Source organism: Mesoplodon densirostris, chromosome 4, assembly GCF_025265405.1.
Source record: "Mesoplodon densirostris isolate mMesDen1 chromosome 4, mMesDen1 primary haplotype, whole genome shotgun sequence".
Lineage (NCBI taxonomy): Eukaryota > Metazoa > Chordata > Mammalia > Artiodactyla > Ziphiidae > Mesoplodon > Mesoplodon densirostris.
In genome coordinates this window covers 178,057,173-178,079,336 of record NC_082664.1, presented here as the reverse complement: position 1 = coordinate 178,079,336, position 22,164 = coordinate 178,057,173, and the positions used below count along the sequence as shown (strand labels likewise).

The 22,164-nt window shown below is 39.0% G+C and overlaps 1 protein-coding gene across 2 annotated transcripts in view; it reads left to right on the top strand.

Moving 5' to 3' along the window:
• The window catches only part of ITGA8 (integrin subunit alpha 8), a 195,684-nt gene that overhangs the window by 129,136 nt on the left and 44,384 nt on the right, over positions 1–22,164 (top strand). For both annotated transcript variants that reach the window (XM_060097784.1, XM_060097785.1), the window contains exons 23-25: positions 4,080–4,160; positions 13,403–13,508; positions 15,997–16,155. In XM_060097784.1, coding sequence (XP_059953767.1) covers positions 4,080–4,160; positions 13,403–13,508; positions 15,997–16,155 — 346 coding nt within the window. The remainder of the gene's footprint in view (positions 1–4,079; positions 4,161–13,402; positions 13,509–15,996; positions 16,156–22,164) is intronic.

Below are 22,164 nucleotides of genomic sequence, written 5' to 3'. Positions count from 1 at the left end.
GGTTTATGATTTTTTTTTAAAAAATATATAATCCCGGACTTCCTTGGTGGCACAGTGGATAAGAATCCGCCTGCCAATGCAGGGGACACAGGTGCCATCCCTGGTCCATGAAGATCCCACATGCCGCAGAGCAACTGCACCCGTGCACCACAACTCCTGAGCCTGTGCTCTAGAGCCCATGAGCCACAACTACTGAAGCCTGCGTGCCTAGAGCCCGTGCTCTGCAACAAGAGAAGCCACTGCAATGAGAAGAAGCCCGCGCACCTCAACAAAGAGTAGCCCCTGCTCGCGCAACTAGAGAAAGCCCGCGCGGGCAGCAACGAAGACCCATCACAGCCAAAAATAAATAAATAAATAAAATCTTTTAAAATCTTAAAAAAAAATATATATATATATATATATATATATATATATATATAATCTCTATAAGAATGTAGTAGATTTTTAAAATCTGCAACCTGTGTCACAAACCATATCCCCTCAACTTTGTGATAGATTTCTAGGAAGGAAGGCTTTCTAACTTAGGTGTTCTTGTCTGACCTTAGTCAGTCCTTTTTCGAATTTAACTTAAATATTTTCTGCTGAATCTTAGAGATTTTAAAAATTTTACCCAAATTAGTGATGGGATACAGATGGAATGCATTCATCTATCATATCCCTTCATTTTACCAAAAGCTTATTAAATCATTTCTTTGTATCTATATAAATGTATATTTTCCAAAAAGTTCAGGTAGTCCTACATATTTTCATTTGGAAAATCTCCTGTTTATATTTCTAAGTTTTCAGAGAAAAAAAGAGAAAAGAAAAAGCACTCCATAGGGAAGGACCACCATCTCTCCAGATACTTCAGTAACCTGAAGTTTCTGTTTTTCACCATCACCGTCTGTAACATTGATCCTGCAGTAGCATGAAGCTTTGCATCACTTCAGAAAAAGATACGTATCTCATAAAAGTTGCAGCCTTTAGATAGAAAGTCTGGTACAAAGATACAAAGCAAATTCCTGATGTTTGCTTCTTACCCTTAATTGCAGTTTCGAATAACAGAATGGATGGAACTAGTAGCTGAATCAAGGAGCAAAGGACACTAAATAATGTTGTAAATGCCTTGCCCAAAACCATCCTGTAGATCATCATTCAAATAATGAATTTAGAGAGGAAGTGCTGAATTTGATGGAAAACAGAAATGGTCGCATTTCAAACAACCCTCTTCATCTAAAATGGTCCATGATTATACTCCATCCTCAGACACTATAGAAACTCATGACTATTTTAACATTATCCTGAAAAATACAAAAATGCAGAAATGTAGAAAGAACTGGAGAGGCAACAGCAACATACGAAACATCAAATTCCCAAAACATAAGTTCTAGAGATAAAGGTATTTGAGAATACTTCTAATATTCAAATACAGTGGTGAGCATTTATCTGCATGCTTTGCTGGTGGGCTCCAAAGATGTACATAAGCGTTTAATGGATGGTTTGTGTTCAGTTTAAATGTGCTTAAACCAACAATAAATTAAACTAAATGCGCTCAAGTCTGAACTCAAGCTTTTGAGCACACTGACCACTGGTACCCACATTTAATATCCTTTCCCACAAATAGAACCCAAAAGAGAAAATTAACTGGTCTCTCCATGCCCCGGCTCTATGTGACATGTAAACATCTTCCTCCCTGCTTGGAGCCGGTCTCAGTTTGCGATTCCCATGTACCAACGGATCTTTATGATCATCCTTGAAGCTGCTTCCTCAGTAATGGTGAAATGAACATTGTCTTGTTTTGCTGACATTCCAGAGACCACAGAAAGCACAGAGGGAATGTTAGAAAATAGAAAATAGGAAACAATAAGGAGAAAGAAAATAGCCTCGGAGTCATAAGTAAATAACATGTTTATCCTTGGTACGTGACATAAGCTATAGTCATGGAGAGGAAGTTCATCATTTCTCGAGAAGAACTAGCACCGACAGTATAAATAGCTCAGCATCCAGGGCAGTGATGAACTGTTTGTTTGAATGGAGCAGTGGTATTAGTGAGGGGGGTTTCCTTCCAGGAAAGAGGTGAAAGATGCATCTAAGTTATATATGCAGCCTGGTGTCTTTCTTACCCGGAGATTTTGCTGACACCACTCGTTTCAGTACCAAGTGCCCCGGCAAGCCGGTATGACAGAGGGTGATTTTAGTTGGCCATCCAGGTCCAGCCTTGGATTCTGCCACTGCTTTTGTGACTTTTCAGAACAGCCTCTATAAGCCTCATATTAGACTTCTCTCCCAAGACAATTTCGATGCTTGACATCTGTTTATATTTTCAGGATGTTGTCATGAAAATTGTATTATTGAAACCACTTGGAAGCAAAATGCAATAGAATTATAGGATAACTTAAATAAAACTTTTTTTCTATACTTCTAATTTCCACTGTTGCAAAACAGTAGTGACCTAGAAACTAGAACAAGGTCTGGGTAAAAATGTGGAACAATTAGACTTAAGCTTCCAAACTAAAGAGTTCCCTGTAATGCACTGGGAACCATGAAGTCTGTAACAAGTGGAATTACTTACTTAATGACTTCTTAGGAGTTAGTAAGTCAGAATCCTGCTTTAAAAAAAAAAAAAAACAACGGAACTTTTTAGTTGACTGATCCTCCCCAGATGTGATAATAATAAAGTGGCCTGGAAACTGGGGTTCAAACTTTGGTGAACAAGTCCCTCTAGGCTCATCACAAGCTTAGCAGTGATACCCCTTTGCAGGAAATGAGCCTGACATTTGCCTGTTTATGTCTTTTATGCGTGTTTGCCGTTTAAGTTGCCTTATCAGTATATACAATCGAACAGCACTTTTCAAAAGCATTGTGGGAACAATTCTGTCTCCTCCTGCTTTGAAAGCAGACCTTTATCATATCTTTTCCAGCTCCCACATTTGGAAAGCTTCAAAAGGTAGTCAGGACATGCCCCATTACCATCATCAGTGTGAGAGCTTGTCCATTGCCTCTGCATGAGATTTGATGATGAAAAAAGAGGAGGCTTTCTCTTCTTAATGAGACTGAATATAAACATGACCTGTTAGTGGTGGTGTCATATCCCAGTTTGCTAAAAGCTGCATTATCCTTTGGAATATTAGGGTGATTTCGATGACAGCCCAGTAAGACAATGAGTGCAAATGGCAGCTGCATCCAAAGCCCAGCTACTGGTCCAGCCTCTTGGATATTTTATTTTATTTTATTTTCCTTACAGCACTGGTTGCTTAATACATGCATTTTTAAAGTTAAATTTTTGTATCTAATTATATTTGAGAGAAAGAAACAGCAAACTTAAAAATAATTTTGCCACCGTTCAAAGAAATATTATTAAACATGCACCTTCTATCTTGAGATTCTTGAGGTGCCTGATGAACATATATGTAATCTCCTGTGTCAATCTCTTCCTGGGGTCTTACTTCTTCTCTCCACTGGCCATGCTTCTAATTCACTCCTCACTCCTCACCCCTCATCCTAGTCAACCAGTGACCATGCAGTAAAGGACACTTATTTTAATATTACTTAAGAAATAAACCATAAGGAAGATAAGTTTGCTGCCAGAACAATGTATGGTATGATGCATTCCAGAGCCAAACACAAACACTTTTCCCATTATGTGCTGCTCTTGGATTATTCATGCCAGTTCTCCTTTTATTAGTATGGAAAATCAGGAGTTGACTGTGCTGTCCTTTCCCATGTGATGGGCAATGAACTTGATGCACAGAGAAGTTAAGGAATGTGTTCCTTGTAGAAGCTGGACAAGAACTCAGCTTACTGCCTTTTGGGCTTAGTCACTGCAACAAAGACATGTTGGCTTCTCTAGAAATATATTATGTTTTCAGATAAGGTGTCTCCTCATGGAAAGTTATTACATTTCTTTTGCTCACAGAGGATCTTAGCATTTCCATTTACAAATGGTTACAATTTTGTAGAATGGATACACTTTTGTTTTCCAAATGATCATATTGGTAATGCATGTTGCTCCCCTGATATATAGAAGGTTTTTTATGATCATCTATGGTAGTAACACGTCTGAGAAAATAAATTTAAATCATATGTCAACTGTGTTTTAGTTCCAACAAGGACAACCCAGACAGCAATTTTGTGAGCCTGCAAATCAACATCACTGCTGTAGCTCAAGTAGAAATAAGAGGGTAAGTAATAAACAAGGCATTAGAGTAATTATACTTTAATAATAGCTTTCTGTATAGGAGTTACAATAAAATACTAGTAAAAACTATATGGAATTTTCCTAATGTATTAGAGATCACAGTTCCCTTTGGTTATAAAGTTTCATTCTTTTCAACCCATCATTAGCTTTCCACTGGTAAGTAGAGTCGACCCTGTATGATAATGCTAAGGCTATCAAAACAGGAGATCACTTTATTCTCCAAACTGACAGTTCAGTAATCAAACTATAAAAAACTAGTGATAAGAAGCCAGATAAAATAGGCAACCATGTGATTGCCCCAAAGTCTCACTTCCCCCCAAAATTATTTTCACGTAATGAAAATTCCGCCTCACCATACCACATCTTGAGTTTAAGAAGGGGCTAAGTCTTAGATGTGAGGTCTGATGGGCTCTACACTTTGTGTCTTTTCCCTTCTGTCCTATTCTTTGAAGAAGTTGCCAATAAGCAATCAATTGAGAGACAGGAAGAATGTGGTCAAGTAAAAGGCTTGGAATAAATACCATCTGGGAAATCTGTGCCAGGAGGGAAAAAAGAAATTGGAAATGGACTGCATGCAGTTCTTATCTTGCACCAAGTGTGGACTTCATTGATTTTATTCTAATTCTTGTTTCATCAGAACAGTTAAGGACCTGGCTACAAATGTCAACTGGTATTTTAGGCTGAATTGTCCCTGGGGCTCCAGAAATCCCAGTTCCCTTTCCTTTTCTGTAGGTCCTGAGTCCTGGTGGTTCACACTCCTCCATGATGCCAGCTGTAGATTTCTGCACTCAGAGCTATTGTCATTGTGCATTGTCTTAACTGCTGCCCCGTGTGCTCAATGGCAGTGGGGTGGGTGCCCCCCCCGTATGCCATCCTGGCACCACTGAGTTTCCACCTAGTGGGCTAGGGAATAATAATAATGCCTAACATTTATGATCTCTTCATGTGCTACACCAGCATGTTAGCATCTCTTAATAAGTGCTTGCACCCTCGCTGTACAAGTGAGAAAATTGTGGTGCAAGGAGCTGAAGGCTACACAGCTAGGAACTGGGGAGCTAGAATGTAAATACAGGCAACTTGTCTCCAGCTACATGTTTATAAATGATCATGCTCTACAGCCTATGAGAGAGAGGCTTTTGAACCTTGTCTACACAAACTTTGTGTGTACTTCTGTGGTTTTTTTTTTTCATGAAGATGAATGTTTTTGACATTCATTCACTTTAATGCCTGTGCCTGTAGTTCATTCATTTGAATTGTGGAAGAACATAACATTGTAAAGCTATAAAGTAACTTATGTATCTATTCTACTTTTGATGAATACTGGGGGTTGTATTTTTTCTTTTTTACAAGCTTTCTTATACTATCTCCTGCTACACACGTGGCAGAATGTCAGAAGGGTTATGTGCTTAGAGGTGGAATTTCAGGATCAGGAAGTATACACTATTTAACTTTACTAAATAATACCGAACTGTTTTCCAAAATAGTTCTACCAAATTACTGCCCCACAAGAAGTGGATGAAAGTTTCCATTGCTCCACATTATTAACTAACTTTCAAAATGGTCTAGTTTTTCATTTTGAGCCAGTCTGATGGATAGGAAATAATATCCAACTGAAGGTTTAATTGGCTGTTCCTTGATTCCTAAATGAGATTAAGCAGTTTTATGTGTTTGTTAATTTTTTATTCATCCTATTTGGGGAAATTTCTGTTCGTTCTTTTGCACCTATTTCTACTAAGTGACTTGAATTTTTCTTATTAGTTCATAAGAATTCTTTCATATTCTAGAGTTGAGACACTAATCCTTTATCAGTCACGCATATTGCAAATATCTTTTCACAGGGTTTGGGTTTTGTTTTTAAGGCAAGTTTATTGAGGTATAAATTATATAAAGTAAAACTGACTGTTTTTTAGGTGTCCAGTTTGAAGAGTTATGACACCACAAGAACATTCACTACAAAACAGTTCCAAAACCCCAAATAGTTTCTTCTTGTGCCTTGTAGTCAATCCTACCCTCACTCCCACGCTCTGGCAACCTTGATCTATTTTCTGTCGCTCTGTTTCCAGAAAATCATATAAATATACTCATATAGAATGTAACCTTTTGAATCTGGCTTCTTTCACTTAGCATAATGCATTTGAAAAAAATCCATGTTCTTACATGTATCAGTATTTTGGGTTTTTTTTGTTGTTGTTGTTGTTTTAATTGCTGAGAGGTATTCCACTGTATGGATGTCCCATGCATAATTCATCCATTCACAAGTTGGTGAACATTGGGTTATTTCCCGTTTGGGGCTATTAATAATAAGTCTGCTATAGGAATTCACACACAGGTCTTTGTTGGGACATTTGTTTTCACAAGTGGAGTTACTGAGTCATATGGCAAGTGTATGTTTAGCTTTATAAGAAACTGCTGAGCTGTTTTTCAAAGGGGCTGTACCATTTCCATTTTGCATTCCCACCGGCAAAGCATGGGAGTTCCAGCTGAGCAGTGTGTTTGCCAGAATGTGCTTGAGATTTGTTTATTTGTTTTTAGCCATTTTGGTAAGTGTGTCAGTGAGAAGTATCTCACTGAGGTTTTAATTAGCATTTTCTCATGACTAGTGATAGTGAGCATCTTTTCACTGCTTATTTGCCATCCGTATCCCTTTTTTGGTAAGGTGTCTCAAAATTTTTATCCATTTATTGCTGAGCTGTCTGTCCTATTATCAAGTTGTAAAAGTTCCTTACACATTCTGGATACAAAATAATTTATCAGATAAGTGTCCTGAAAATATTCTCTCCCAGTTTATGGTTTGGCTTGTTATTTTCTTAATAGTGGTGTTCAAAGAGCAAATGTTTTAAATTTTGATGAAATCCAACTTCTAAATATTTTATAGTTTGTGGTCTTTGTGTCCTGTCTAAATCTTTGCTTTATCCGGAGTCACAATATTTTCTCCTATATTTTCTTCTACAAGTTTCATAGTTTTACATTTTGGTCTATGATTAGTTTTAAGGTAATTTTTGTATCTGGTGTGAGGTAAGGGCCAAGGTTCATTTTTGCATGTGAATATCCACTTGTTTCTGTGCCATTTGTTCAAAAGACTATTGTTTCCCCATTGAATTACTTGGCACCTTTGTTGAAATATCAGTTGTTCATCTGTGAGAGTCTATTTCTGTACCTCCTATTGTTTCATGGAGCTACATGTATACATACACAACAAGTCTTGAAATGCAGTCTGTATTCTGAGATCTTGGTAAACCCCCTTACCAATTTAGTAGCATTTTGTGTGATGATTTTCTAAAAAATTATCATGTTATCTGTGAATAAAGACAGCTTTACTTCTTTCTTTCTAATCTGTATGCTCAAAAGTTTAACCAGCTACAAAGTTACAGGGAACAGTCCCTGCAAGAGATCACCTTCACTTCTGACACAAACTACAGATTTGGGTGGTTCCCATCCACCCACAGGTTCAATAATTCACTTAGAAGGACACACCAAACTCTGAAAGTTATTATACTCATGGGTACAATTTATCACAGGGAGAAGATACAGATTACAATCAGCCAGGGGCAAAAGTGCATAAATTGGAGTCTGGGGAAGTACCAGACACAGGGCTGCCATTATTCTCTTCTGCAGAGGCAGGATGGATTACTTTCCTAGTACTGATGTGTAACAGTATGCTGTTACCAGGGAAGCTCACTTAAGCGTCACTGTTCAGTTGTGGGTTTTTGGGGGGTTCTTTTTGGCGGGGAGGAGGGTGCCTTCCATACCATAGGTATGATTGATTGACTGACCACTTAATTGATCTCAGTCTCCAGGATGACTGAGATGATGTGACCAAACACCCCATCCTGAATCACTCTGTTGGTCTTCCTGGTGTGAGTCACTCCCACCCCAAAAAACCAAAGATACTCCTTCCTCTCAAGCATAAAATTTTGAGAGCATAGAGGTTACCTCTCAGAAGCTGAGGGCAAAGGCCAGGCCTCTTTGAAGGCAAGGTTAAACTGTTTACTACCTAGTTTTGCCTTTTATTTCTTTTTCTTTTTCTTTTCTTACTGCATAGACTACGACTGCCAGTGCAAGACTGAATAGAAGTAGTAAAAGTAAAAGGTAAAGCCTTGCCTTGTTGATAGACCCTAGCTTGATCTTAAGGAGAAAACATTCAGTCTTTTACCATTAAGTCTGATGTTAGCTGCAGGGTTTTAATAGATGCCTTTATTAAGTTGAGAATGTTCCCTTTTCCCTAGTTTTCTTAACAATTTCTGACACGAATGTGTATTCAGTTTTGTCAAATGTGTTTTCTGTGTCTATGAAGAGGATTAAATGATTTCCCCTTTTTGCCCACTGAAGTGGCAACTCGGTTAATTTTTGTTTCTTAGTTTTAAACCAAAATTTCATTCTGGGCAAGAAGCACACTTAGTCATGATGATTAGCCTTTTTATATATTGTAGGATTCAACTTCCTAAAAGTTTGTTAGTGACTTTTGCATACATGATGGGAAATATTGATCTGTAGTTTTCTTTTCTTACAATTTTGTTCTGATTTTGGTGTCAGGAGGATGTTAGCTCCTTAAAATGAGATGGAAGATTCACCCATCTTGTCTGTTTTCTGGAAGAGTCTGTGTAGAATTTGTATTATTTCTAACTTAAATATATGGTAAAATTCACCAGTGAAGTCATCTGAGCCTGGAGTTTTGGGGTTTTTTTTTGGGGGGGGTCCTTTTTGTTTTTGTAGGAAGGTTTTTAACAATTCCATTGCATTCTTAGATATAAGGCTATTCATATTTCTACTTGAATGGGGTTTGGTAGTCTGTCTTTCAAGGAACCATCTTTCAAGAATCATCTAAGTTGTTACATGTTTTGGCATAATTTTCTCTCATTTTCCTTTTAACATCTGTAGGACCTCTAGTGGTTTCCCCTCATCATTCCTGATATTGGCAACTTGTAACTTCTATTCCCTTTAATTTTCCTTAGTCAATCTGGCTAGTGTCCAGTGACCTTTTCAAAGAACCAGTTTTTGTTTCATGGATTTTTCTTTCTTTTTTTTCCTTTTTATTTGTTTGTTTGTTTTACTTTTGTTTTTGTTTTCTATTCCATTGGTTTCTACTTTTGTCATTATTATTTTTTTCCTTCTGTTCATTTTGAGTTGGATTTTCTCTTCTTATTCTAGTTCCTCTATGTAGAATTAGAGACTTTCTTCTTTTCTTACATAAGCATTTCATGCTATAAATTTCCCTGTAATATTATTTTAGCAGCATAATGTTGGGTTTTCATTATAACAACTCAGCTCAAAATGTTTCCCAGTTTGCTTTGTAATTTCTTCTTTAACTCATGAGCTGACTCATAGGAAGTGACTTGTTTGATTTAGAGATATTTGGAGCTAATTTAGATGTTTCACTTTTGTGCATTTCTAATTTAATTCTGCTGTCCCTCTTGATGAGAAAAACACTATATAAAAAAGCAGAGAATAAAATACAAGCATTATATTTTTACCATCTTATTTTGATATATTTTTAAAATTTACTATCTTATTTTTACTATCTTATTTTGATATCTTTTGAAAATTTACAACTAGTGTATATGAAATTTTGTCTTTTTCTTTAAGCTTAGCTTATCTTTGTTTAGCTTACCAAAAATAAATTGAAACTGTTTCTTAATTCCAAAATAAATTTTAGTCCAAGTCATCTAAGTGCTTAATTTAACTGTATTTATTCTCACATATCCATTTTAAAAGATTAATATTTTAATTATATTTCTGCCATCACTAATGACACCACTGTTTCTAAGTAAAAAAAGAAGGAAACTTTCTATTTGTTTTACCAATGATCAAAACAGGTAATTAAAATTGGGTTTCTCATGTAGGTGCAGTTATTGCTAGATTAATATCCAACAATTTTCCACAGTTTATTCTCTAAGATAAAGGGTTTTTTTAAACCATTTTGCAAAGTAAAGCTCTTTCCTCCAAGTACTCAGCAAAAATATTTGTTCCAATGTTTAATTCTTCAAGGAGAAAACAGCTAGTGTGTTGAAACTCTTCCATGTTCAGTCTTCAGGAAAATCTAATTTTCTTCTTGGCCAATGGTGTTTATTCCAACATATTTTATCTAATAATCCTTTTCTAAAATTTACTGTTGTTTTTATAATTTTAAAAATAAACTCAAATGGATTTATTTCTTTGAATGGGGAAAAGAAAAGTATTGCGAATTGTCCCATTTGTTTCAAAGCCAGATAATGTCAACACTGTCTTTAAGCAGATTTACACGTCATTTGTTGGTACAAAGGATTAATTTAGCATACACCTGCAGAGAAGTAAATTTGGCTATAAGAGGCAGCACACATAGTACTGAGCTCACCAACAGTAATAAAATTGTGTCCTTGATAAACAACAGGGTCCTACTGTATAGCACACAGAACTATATTCGATATAAACTATAATGGAAGAGTAAGAAAAAATATATATATACACACACACACACATATGTGTAACTGAGTCACTTTGCTGTGCACCAGAAACTAACACAACATTGTAGATCAACTATACTTCAATAAAAAAAAATTCTTAACAAAATAAAAATAAAATTGTATCCTTGGCAAAATAATCAGGACTGAGTGGGTTTGTGTTAAGAGAGACTGCAATCATGGATAACCATGATTTACATAGATACTGTCTATAGCAGGTATAGCCAACCTATACATTATTGTTCCATACAATAAATGATAGTCTTTGCTATTTGGGACTAAGAGGGATTGGAAATGGGATTATGAAAATAGGGCTCACACCACACAACCAAATCATTAGATTTGAACTCCCTGATAACATACAGACTTTAGCTTGTAAAAATCCGAATTCCTTGCTTCCCCTTAAATCCCCTCCTCACGTCCAGTGTTACCACTGAGTACCCCAGTCTTATTACTCGAGGGTCTCCGTGGAATAACGCTCTGTCTCAGAATGTGAAGACCATTCAGTACAGGTTGTTAGGTTACTACACTGGCTGTACCTCTTAGGCTAATTAGTTGTTCACATTCTCGTTTTTTCTTCCTCACTTGCTATCTTCTTTCTTAGTAACTTTGAAAACAATAAACAATGTTTCATTTATATAGTTGGGAATCTTTAGGGAGCCATTCTTTGTCTGTGGTTTCCCCAGATTTGAAAAGGTCTTAGAGGATATATAACTGATTTTTGTGAGCCATACTTTCTGAATTTTTCCCATGCCCTGTGATAGACTGTGTATTTCTTTATAGATTTCTACTTGATTTTGCTACGCAAATGGGCCAGGAAGTTTCTTTAAGTTGGCTTTACTAGAACCACTGCAACCTAAAGGCCTCTGTAGAGCACTGTAAATTGGAAATAGAGCGAATAGTGCTTAGTAAACCTGAGCCCTCGTCTTCCCGTGCAACCAACCCCCTACACTTTTGGTCATCGGTTTTATTTTCATGTATAAAATGAGGAGGTTTGAGCACATTGTCTCCACAGTACCTACCAAGGTCTAAATGTATGACTCTCTGGTCCTAGGAAATTTATGACCAGTGCTACAGGATTGATGACCATAGGAATAAGCATTTTCAGAGAAAATGGGCTCAGCTTCTATTCTGTATTTTTCTTCTTCTCTATACCAAAATAAATAAAGTTTCCCTAGAGCCTCACAACAGATGTAGAGCATGGAACCAACTCTCTGTGGCTAAACTGAGAGCAAAGTAAAGCTTTGGGTGGTGAGGTTGTCAAGATCCTTTGGGAATGGAAGCCCAAGCTCTCTGGGAATCCTTCTGATGAAATCACCCTGCCATCTTCTCTTCTCCTCACCACGTCCCCTGTGAGTGATCCAAACTTGGTTTAATCAAATCAAGTCATAAAGGGGAGCGTGGCATGATCACAAACTGATCTACAAGTAGAAAACGGTAAAGCATCAGTCCAGAAGGCTGTGTTCTGACTAGTGGTATATGAAGGATGAAGGCAAAGGGCTTTACAATTTAGAAACATTTCTGTGGGTTGTCAGTTTAAAAAAATGGACGTCTCCCATCCACCCCTAGGAGACAATGAAGCCAAATTAACTTTGACCAAAAGCATTTGACATGTTTTCCAATCATTTGCGGTGTACAACCCAGGGTTTTATCAAAATTTTCCAGATGAGGAAATAGAGACACACAGAAATTAAATTATTTGCCCTAGGGTCAGAATTTAACCCAATGCATTTTGCTTTCTGCTTTAGAAAGACATTACCCAAAAGATAACATTTGAAGTTGCTAAAGGCTGTGCTACTTACTGGGTACTCTGAAAAGGGCATTTAAGACTTCGGATTGCAAGAGATGTTTTCTGTTGAAGTTAGCTGAAGGCCTGAGAATTCTTTTAAAGATACCTTTTACCTAAAAACTGCTAGAAAGCATTGTTTTGGGGGAATTATCCTTTTTAAGATTATATAACAGTAACAAGTTAGTTTGCAATCAATGTTTAATATGGAATAATGCCACGTGCTCCCTTTCTAGGTATAAGTAGCAGGCAACAATGCCTATGTAACAAGTTACTATCCTACTTACATGATTCTACCACGTAACTCTCACATTCCCTCACTGTGTCTCACGCCTTCAGTTACCTATAAAATAACTCTAGACCTTGATCAGGCTTTAGTTTGGCTCTGGGCCTGGCCTTGTGAGAGGTATGCCTGAGTTCATGGAAAGCCAGAGAAATCTAAGAAGGAGAAATATACAAGTGGCCACTTTTCCACTCTGAAGTACTTAACTAGAAACGGTATTTCGTTACAACTGGACATTTCACACACCACATAGAATTCTAGATTTTTATCCACAAAAATGTCCCATTTCTTGATATGGCATAAAGCATGGATTACAGATCCTGTACACACACACACGTGTGCACGCGGACGCGCACACACACACTTACACAGGATCTATAGATAGATGTATGTATTTACGTATTTATGTATTTATGTATATGTAAAATTATCCATCTCAGCTCAGGCATGCGCTCTGCTCTGCCCCCTAGTGCCCAAGAGAGGAGATGCTATAAAAGAGTCAATCTGAGCTAGAGACCAGTTAATTAAGAGATGTTTCAGACCCTTACCTATTAGTGATTTTGCTGAACAAAACTTTCACTACTTTTTTCCTTGCGGGAAATATCTATTCAAATAAAATGACAGTCACTCTTTGCCGCCGCTGTTAACGTACTCCACACAAGTGAAGCATTCTTTACACGTGCCAACACCAGCCACTGACGCCACATTCCACGTTTCAGGGTATCCCACCCTCCGCAGATCGTTCTGCCCATTCGTAACTGGGAACCGGAAGAGGAGCCCCGCAAGGAGGAGGGAGTTGGACCACTGGTGGAACATATTTATGAGGTAGCCGTTGTCTCTGTTGAAACTGTGTTCAGGGTTTGTTCTTATGCTCTTTAGTAATAATAAAAGACCCCAATCTGAGGTCGGAGCTGTTTATAGCCTGCCTAGATTTGTCCTCGTTTGCTCTCATGTTGCAGTGGGTGCTGGGAGTGTCCTGTTAAGTAACCACTCTACGGTCACTTGCTTTTTAGTGGCGAGAGCCATTATACAGTGAGAAACATTTTATCTTGCTCCTGTTCACTTTTAAATGCTCTTTATTTCCTCTCTTTTAATGTTTGGGCAGCCTACGTCTAAAAATGACTAGCTCCCTAGACTTTCACTTCTTCCTACATTTTCAGCTATTTTTAAAACCCACCCACCTCTTAAACTAAAGGGTCACCAACCAGAAGTTACCAGACAGAGAAAACTGTATGGATTATTCACAATTGTACCCCCCAAAATGCATATATAATGTGGGTGGATGGTAGATAGGTAAGAATAATTTTACTGTTCATTCGACTAACCCCAATCAGACATGTATCTTATTCTGAGATTTAAAATAGTCCATTGATTTTTCAGAAGCAAACCAGGAGCTCCTGATAAAGCCTTGATCATCTGATCCCACTTCAAGTGTTAAATTGTTTATAGGGAAGAGCTTTGTGAACACATTATATGAAACATTAAAATTTTTTCATAGTTAGAAACCAAGATATAGTAAAGGGTTAGTTTAATAGTTGTTCTTTTTTTTTTTTTAAATAAAGTAAATGCTGGGCTTCCCTGGTGGCGCAGTGGTTGGGAGTCTGCCTGCCGATGCAGGGGACACGGGTTCGTGCCCCGGTCCGGGAAGATCCCACATGCCGCGGAGCGGTTGGGCCCGTGAGCCATGGCCGCTGAGCCTGCGCGTCCGGAGCCTTGCTCCGCAATGGGAGAGGCCACAGCAGTGAAAGGCCCGTGTACCGATAGATAGATAGATAGATAGATAGATAGATAGATAGATAAAGAAAGAAAGAAAGAAAGAAAGACAGTAAATGCTATCAGCAGAGAACAGTTTTTCCTGTTCATCTTCAAGGGGCCAGGAATGGAAATCTGGTGAAAATGATGTTCCAAGCCATTTTCTGTTTGAGGTTCCTTCTTGGTTAACACTCCCTATCCCTTTCTTGCGTCACGCATGCCGCTGACCCAATAATTCTGTGACTTTCATCTCAAGCTACAAGGGACATGAATAGCATTCTCTAAGGATAACAATAAAGCCATTACAAAACTGATGAGCTGTTTACATATATGGAGAAGAAGCATCAGCTCCTGTGCAGTGTCAACATGAAAGCCTGCCATCTGCCCAACCTGTGGTCCAGAATCAGAAGCCCTGTCCAAAGCTGGATCAAAGCTTTGGCTTAAGCTCTCTTGATAACAAAAGGATAACACAGTCCCCAAGGCCATTCAGATTAAGAACCTAGCTGGAAGAAAAATTACTGTCAAATAATTTATTAAACCTGTGTGCACTAGTTTCTCCTTAAGAATGGTGAAGTTTTAAAGTCTGAAAACATTCAATCTCAATCATTCTCAGGGCAGCCCTGTTTCTAATCTGAGCAAAATGGATCATAACATTTTAGGGTAATAACCAGTAGTGCCAAAAGTAATCATTGAACATTTCTTACAGGCTAATCTCTTGTCTCAAAATATACTTTTATCAAAGGATGCCATGTTACTTTGATAATATGAATTAAACAAGCCACCTAATAAGCAAAACCAATTATAAATTGTTTTATGGATCATTACAGTTGTCAGAACTGTGAAAAAAAAGGACAAAAAGTCCCAGCTAACTTTAAAGTGAATTTTTGAAAACCACAGTAAATTTAAATCCACTTAATGTTTTGTGTCCTGCAAGCTGTTTTGTGTCCTGCAAGAATAGGATTCTTGTGTTCGAAATGTTCATCTCCTTATGCACTGTGGCCTTTCTTTCCTTGAGATTCGTTGATTAAAACAGGAGCTCAGTTTTGAAATGCACACTTGAAGTGAACTGTGGTGAGCCCGGACCATCTCTGGAATTTGATGGATAGCCATTTTTCCAGAGGGTGAGAGAAAGTGCATCGCATATGGTTGCAATTGACAAATCAGTAGTCAGGAAAGGGGCAGATTTCAATGTAAAGAAAGAATAACCAAGTTTAGAAAGCATATAATTAAAATGGCATTCCTAGCACTGTGATTAGATTAATATAAATGTAAGGTAAACTGCACAATTATCAGACATGGTGAATCTGGTCTTCGCAAAGGAACTCTACCCTTAGAGCTTCACAGATTGAATCGTCTTCTCTCAGCATCAGCTCATCTTGCTTTCAGAACCCTTCTTGCTTATAGAGACTCTGTCTTCCTATTTTCATGGTCAAAGTCCATATTTTGGCTTTGACTTAAAGCCAAAATAAATGCTTCTTTAGAAAAGGTCCAGAGTCTATGGAGTTTGATTTCATCTTGCTGCCTTGTGCTAACTATTCCATGATGTGTTCCTTGCTTGTAGCTGCACAATATTGGACCAAGCACCATCAGTGATACCCTTCTAGAGGTGGGCTGGCCCTTCTCTGCCCGGAACGAATTTCTCCTCTACATTTTTCATATTCAAACTCTGGGACCTCTGCAATGTCAAACAAATCCTGATATCAACCCACAGGATATAAAGGTACGGAGCCTTGTCTAACCAGCAGCTTTGCTCTATTTTTCATGGTAAGGAGAAAATACAAAGAGTGGCTTACTAAAAATAAAAAGCAAAGTAATTGTTACTTCAGTGATAATTGATCAGATCTTTGCTTTTACTTTTATAGGTAAAATACCAGATCTAACTTAAAGTATCACTCCTAGAAAACTTCAGTTTCTCCTGGTTTTATTGCTCATGGTAATCTGTCATTCATTTAGCCTCTTTCAATATCACCTCTTACATATGGTTTGACTAGCAGCATGACTAAACCCAAATCAGAAATAGACCCCATGTCATGTTTTGGAGAATTTGTACAAAATGCTGTTTATAAAGTCTTTTTGGTATATTGCCAAAAAACATAAAGGATTTTTGCCAAAATGGGCTTTTCCAGATGTTGCCAATAGCAAGTAGTGAAATGCGATAATTTGCCAAAGGCCATCTTAATGCCCTGAGAACCCCCAGCTTATAGAGGTGCCTAGGTCAGGGCTTCTCAAACTCTAAGCGCATCCGAATCACCTGGAGGTCTCTGTAAGACACAGGGTCTGGAGGGGGTCTGAGATTCTGCCTCTCTGCAGACCCCCAACCCGATCACCATCTGCTGGTTTGTGAGTCACACTTGTACTACCCAGGACCTCAAGCATCCACGGAGCTGATTCTGTCCAGATTAAAACCCAAATCTGGCTTTGGGTTCCTTCTGGGAAGGAAAGAAATTAATGAGTGTAAGCTCTTGAAAATGTCACACTTGAATGAAAAAAAAAAAATCCCTTGTTAATGAGATGTTGTCCTCAAAAGAGAACTTCATTAACACTCTCTAGTACTGGCAGGGACATGATGTCTCCATTATCAATGGAGCAGAGGGCAGGCTTTGGGAAATACTAATTCAATCATCCGGAACGCAGGTCCGCCTCTGTTCTCAACCAGTGGCACAGGGGCACTGACATTATGAAAGGATTTCTTCTTCAACCCAACATGCCTTTTATTCAAAGAGAGGAAGATTAAAAGGAGGTCCAGTATTCACGGATTTGTGGGGCAACAAGCCTCAATCTTCATGGGGAACTAATAAATAAGGCCACTTGTATTCCCCAAAATTATTTAAAATACTTCCTCCTTGGCATCCTTCCCCCGCCCCACCCCATCTCCTCTCTCTTTGTTCTTCACTGAGATAATTTTAACATCTTCAAGGACAGTAGCTTATTAGAAAACAGTATCTTTAAATGTTAATGGATAACATCTAAGTAATGAAAACGTTCACATCTCTTGTTCTGCAGTTACCTGAGACCCTATTTCAGTCCTGAGATTCTTGGAGCACATGATTATGCAGGTTTCTAACTCTCTTTGAGTGTAATGCTTAGTGTGTATCTGACACTATTTATATATGTTTGTATATATTATGTAACTTGGTGCAGTGTGTTGGTGGTGAGTTATTTTTTTCTTTGTTGCAATTTAACAAACGTTTACAATGGCTGGAATGGTACCAACAGATAACTAGCCTTAAACATTGACAGATTCGTGCAAACTGGGTGGGAGTATGTCCCCATTACCTGCATTCCCTGCTAGCCAGTTATTTCTTAAAGTATAGACTATTTTTGAGGCTAGTACTTTTTAAATTGTGACTCAGTTATGCTTATTTTATAAAACTCCATCTGTAGAAACTGAATATAAGATTTGATTACAACAGAAAGTAAGAGCATGCTAAAATAACTAAGTATAACAAGTCGTGAATTCTTGAAATTCTGAATTCATGGAAAACTTGAAATGTTACTACTTTCAGGTTCTCAAAGTACTTTTACCTGTATTTAACAAGAATGACCCAAAGAGTCTAAATGAGCTTTTATCAATAAATAGATTTTAAAATGTGATAATCAATTTTTATATGAGTGGCTATAAACAGTTGAGAGTACTTGGAAATTACTTTCCTCTTAAGCTATTAAATAGTTTCTTGGTGAAGTCACTATTAATTTACTTGGCAATTTCTTTCTTTCTGGATAATGCAAAGCTAAACAGTCTATTCTTTGTCTTAAATATGAATTGGAAATTAGCAAATTATTTATTATATCTTGTTGTTGTCAAAAGAATAGGCCGGGTAAACTTTTAAATCTCATATCGATTCCAGAGTCTTGCATCAAAGCTAATTGCCAGGGGCCTCCCTGGTGGCGCAAGTGGTTGAGAGTCCGCCTGCCGATGCAGGGGATACGGGTTCGTGCCCCGGTCTGGGAGGATCCCATATGCCGCGGAGCGGCTGGGCCCGTGAGCCATGGCCGCTGAGCCTGCGCGTCCGGAGCCTGCGCGTCCGGAGCCTGTGCTCCGCAACGGGGGAGGCCACAACAGTGAGAGGCCCGCATACCGCAAAAAAAAAAAAAAAAAAAAAAAAAAAAAAAAGCTAATTGCCAGGGTTTTTTTTTTAATTGGAGTATAGATAGTTTTATTTTAAACTATCTAATTTTTTTAGAAACTTAGTTCTTTAACTGGGGAGCAGAGAGGGGGTGGATATGGTATAAGGAAAAAGGAGACAAATATATTCGCACAGGCAGCATCAAACCACAGAAATATACTCGCATAGGCAGGGTCAAACCACAGAAATGTATTTGCAGAGGTAGGGTCAAACCACGGAAATATATTCGCATAGGCAGGGTCAAATCACAGAAATATATTCGTATAGGCACAATCAAAACACAGACATATATTCACATAGGCAGAATCAAACCACAGACATATATTCGCACAGGCAGAATCAAACCACAGTATTAAATCTTACCTATGGGTGGATGAATGTACAATTCCTTACTATATGGTTCTACAATTTCTTTATGAGTAGAGGGATAGGTGGTGAGTGTCTCTAAAACCTCTGCATCTACAAGTCTTTTCTGAGGATGCTCCAATCAGCCACCAAAATGTCCCAACCATGGACCTATCAGAGAAGGAACCACCACCTCAACTTTCTGAAATTTCTTCCAGAGGATTTCCAGAGTTCTCCACCATGTTTTCCTCTTCAGACATTCAGCTGACTTCCTTTCACAAAAAATCCCTTCCTCTTGTGTTCACATACAATTTTGTAGTCCACTTCTCCTCCCATGTATATTCTCACTTTTACCCACTTACCACAGAAAATAGCTCTCTCCTTCACTGACTCTTTCCAACTCTCACAAGTTCTCAGGAGATTGGCTTATGAATCAGAAACCATCGGATTTCCTCTGAAACATTTTCTAGGCCACCCACTTTAAGGAACCAGTGCCCGCAACTCTAAAACCTTTGAAATTCCCCAGATATCCTCCGCAGAATCTCCACAAGGCTTCACTCTAGTTAAGTCTATCAGCATTTAATGTAATGTACTTAACACAACCGTTTTTTTCCTATTTTTAAAAATTACTCATGTAGCAACTGCCCTGGCTTTATTTTTTATTGCAAATACTTCGTTGTATGCATCAAAGCCATACTGTGGATAAAGCAGATTTTCTTGCGGGCTGGCCTGAGAACTGAATCACCATTTAAAACATCATTTCTAAAGAGAAAGGCATTTTGAGTGCCAAACATCTAGCTGAAAAACCTTCTGAAATACAACCCACCTATAAAGTAAGTATGCCTTCCAAACGCACTCTCCTCACTTCAGCCTCCAAGTGCAAGTAGGCCTGACTGGGTTCAGTTCAAACAGGAAGTGTACCGTCTGGTTATCCCATCAGTTACCCGAGTGTCCACAAGGTTTGAAGAGGAGACACTGACCACGTTGGAAAGCCACCAACCACCATGTCCGTGTTCTCCTAAGACCTGTGGCTGTCTTAGGAGAAAGTGGGCACAAGATCTCACCCACATCCCACTCATTTGTTACCCAAGTACAGAGCATCGACAACTAAATTAGGGTTGTGGGCAGGGAGGACACATTCAGAAGGGCGTGAGGTTTTTATCTGTAAGTGCTTGCTTGCCTCACGTTAGCCTGAGCGGGGACCCACTCAGCCTGCTTTCTGACACTGTTCAAACGTCGGAGCATGGGGGTCGAAAGAAACCCAGGGAGATGAGGGGCTTCAGGAAAAGCTTGAGTGAGGTGCACAGCCCCTTGCAGAGTGCAGCTCAAGCAAGCATGAGGGGGGGCACTTGGGAGTGTCCCTGTCACCCCGGCTTTCACTCCCAACTCCAATGAGAAGGCTGTGGTCTCTGGTTTTCTGTTCCACTTCATTTCTCTGTCTTCACAAGCCCAGGGGCAGAAGCAGGTGGCCGTGAAGTTTCTACTTCCAGACTCCATGGCCTAGGACAGGGACAAAGGGTTTGGAGGTGGCCATTTCCCCACATCCTACCATCTGAAGTATTTTGAAACCTTCAACGGTCTGCCGCACTCCGACCAATCCATTAAATCTAATTGGTTCCAGATCCTTCTTGGAATAAAATTTTAGAATTGGGTAAAGTATTTCTCAACTATTCTAAAGGCAGTAAGATAGTGATTTCAAGCTACCAATTTTCTTATTTTGGTGGACTCTATCCTAGGGTTGGGAGAGTCCTTCCAACAGGCTACGATCTCTCAATAAGATGAAGTTGAAAAAGTAAACACGATTAAGGAACCAAATTTGCATAGAGAGTGAAGAATTTTTTTTTTTTTTTTTTTTTTTTTTTTTTGCGGTATGCGGGCCTCTCACTGTTGTGGCCTCTCCCGTTGCGGAGCACAGGCTCCGGACGCGCAGGCTCAGCAGCCATGGCTCACGGGCCCAGCCGCTCCGCGGCATATGGGATCCTCCCAGACCGGGGCACGAACCCGTATCCCCTGCATCGGCAGGCGGACTCTCAACCACTGCGCCACCAGGGAGGCCCTGAAGAATTTTTTTAATTGGCAAGATTTTGTCAGGAACAGCCAAGTATGAGATGCTGGGACACAGAGCTACGGATTGTAAGACGGCGCCCAGAGAGGAAGACAAACATGGTGGTCAAGTCCAAGCTGCGTTAAGATCACAGGAGAATGTTCTGGGGCTGAGTTCAAGAAAGGAGAATCCTGAGGTAAATGATCTGACGGGGACTGGACTAGGACAACTGATAGCAAGAGAGAAAGCCAAGGTATGAACAACTGTCTTTGGAGCCGTGGGAAGCTGGAAGTGACCACTGAGAACTGATCTCTTGAACAAGACCATTCCCACAGGAAGTCCAAATTACAGCCGGAGAGTGCAGACATGGAAAGCAGCAACACAGAAACTGTTCATCAGGGATTATAGCCCTGCAAATTGCTTTTTTAAATCAGACAGTGGCTTGGCAAACTTGCATAGTTTTGTCTTATCCTTAAGAGAATTTTCTTCCTTCATAACTGCCTCCATCTGCTACTGCTTTTTGTTAATTCAGAGTGCAGGACACTTGGTACTTCGTAGGTCAGCAGCTCCCAGCCCAACTCTCTCTCTCTCTCTGTCTCTCTTTCCCTCTCTCTCCCCCACCCTTCCCTCCCCCTCCCTCTCTCCCCTCCCTCTCTCCCCCACCCTTCCCTCCCCCTCTCTCTCTCCCCTCCCTCTCTCCTCTCTCTCTCCTTTCTCTCCTGCTCCCTGATAGAGGAATTTCATTCACCTGTTATTTGTAACACTACCTGTAGTAGTGTTACATATTACATTACCAATTTTCAGCCACCAAAGACAACATACTTTCTGAGGTCTATTTCTCTTTGCCTTATCTTCTCTTTAAGATGGTCTTCAAGTTCTCATGTATATTTCAGAATGTAAAAACACATGTCCAACAACTAAGCTTCAAAATCACCAAAGGAGTGAACTGATTCTTTCAGTTATGCTTTGCATGAACTGTTCAGAAGGTTAAAAAACAGTTGTGGTTTTTTTCTCTCCCAACAAGTCCTGAACATTTATGTCTGAAAGAAAATGACATGGTGGACCGACCCCTTGGACTTGTCTCTGTTTCGATTTAATTACAAAGTGTCACAGGAGAGAAGGGCACCACCTCTTGTGGACTAGGAGTATCTGAAATCCAAAGGCAAATGACAAACAATTTGAAAAAATAGTATGTGTTGCATTTGTTTGGATT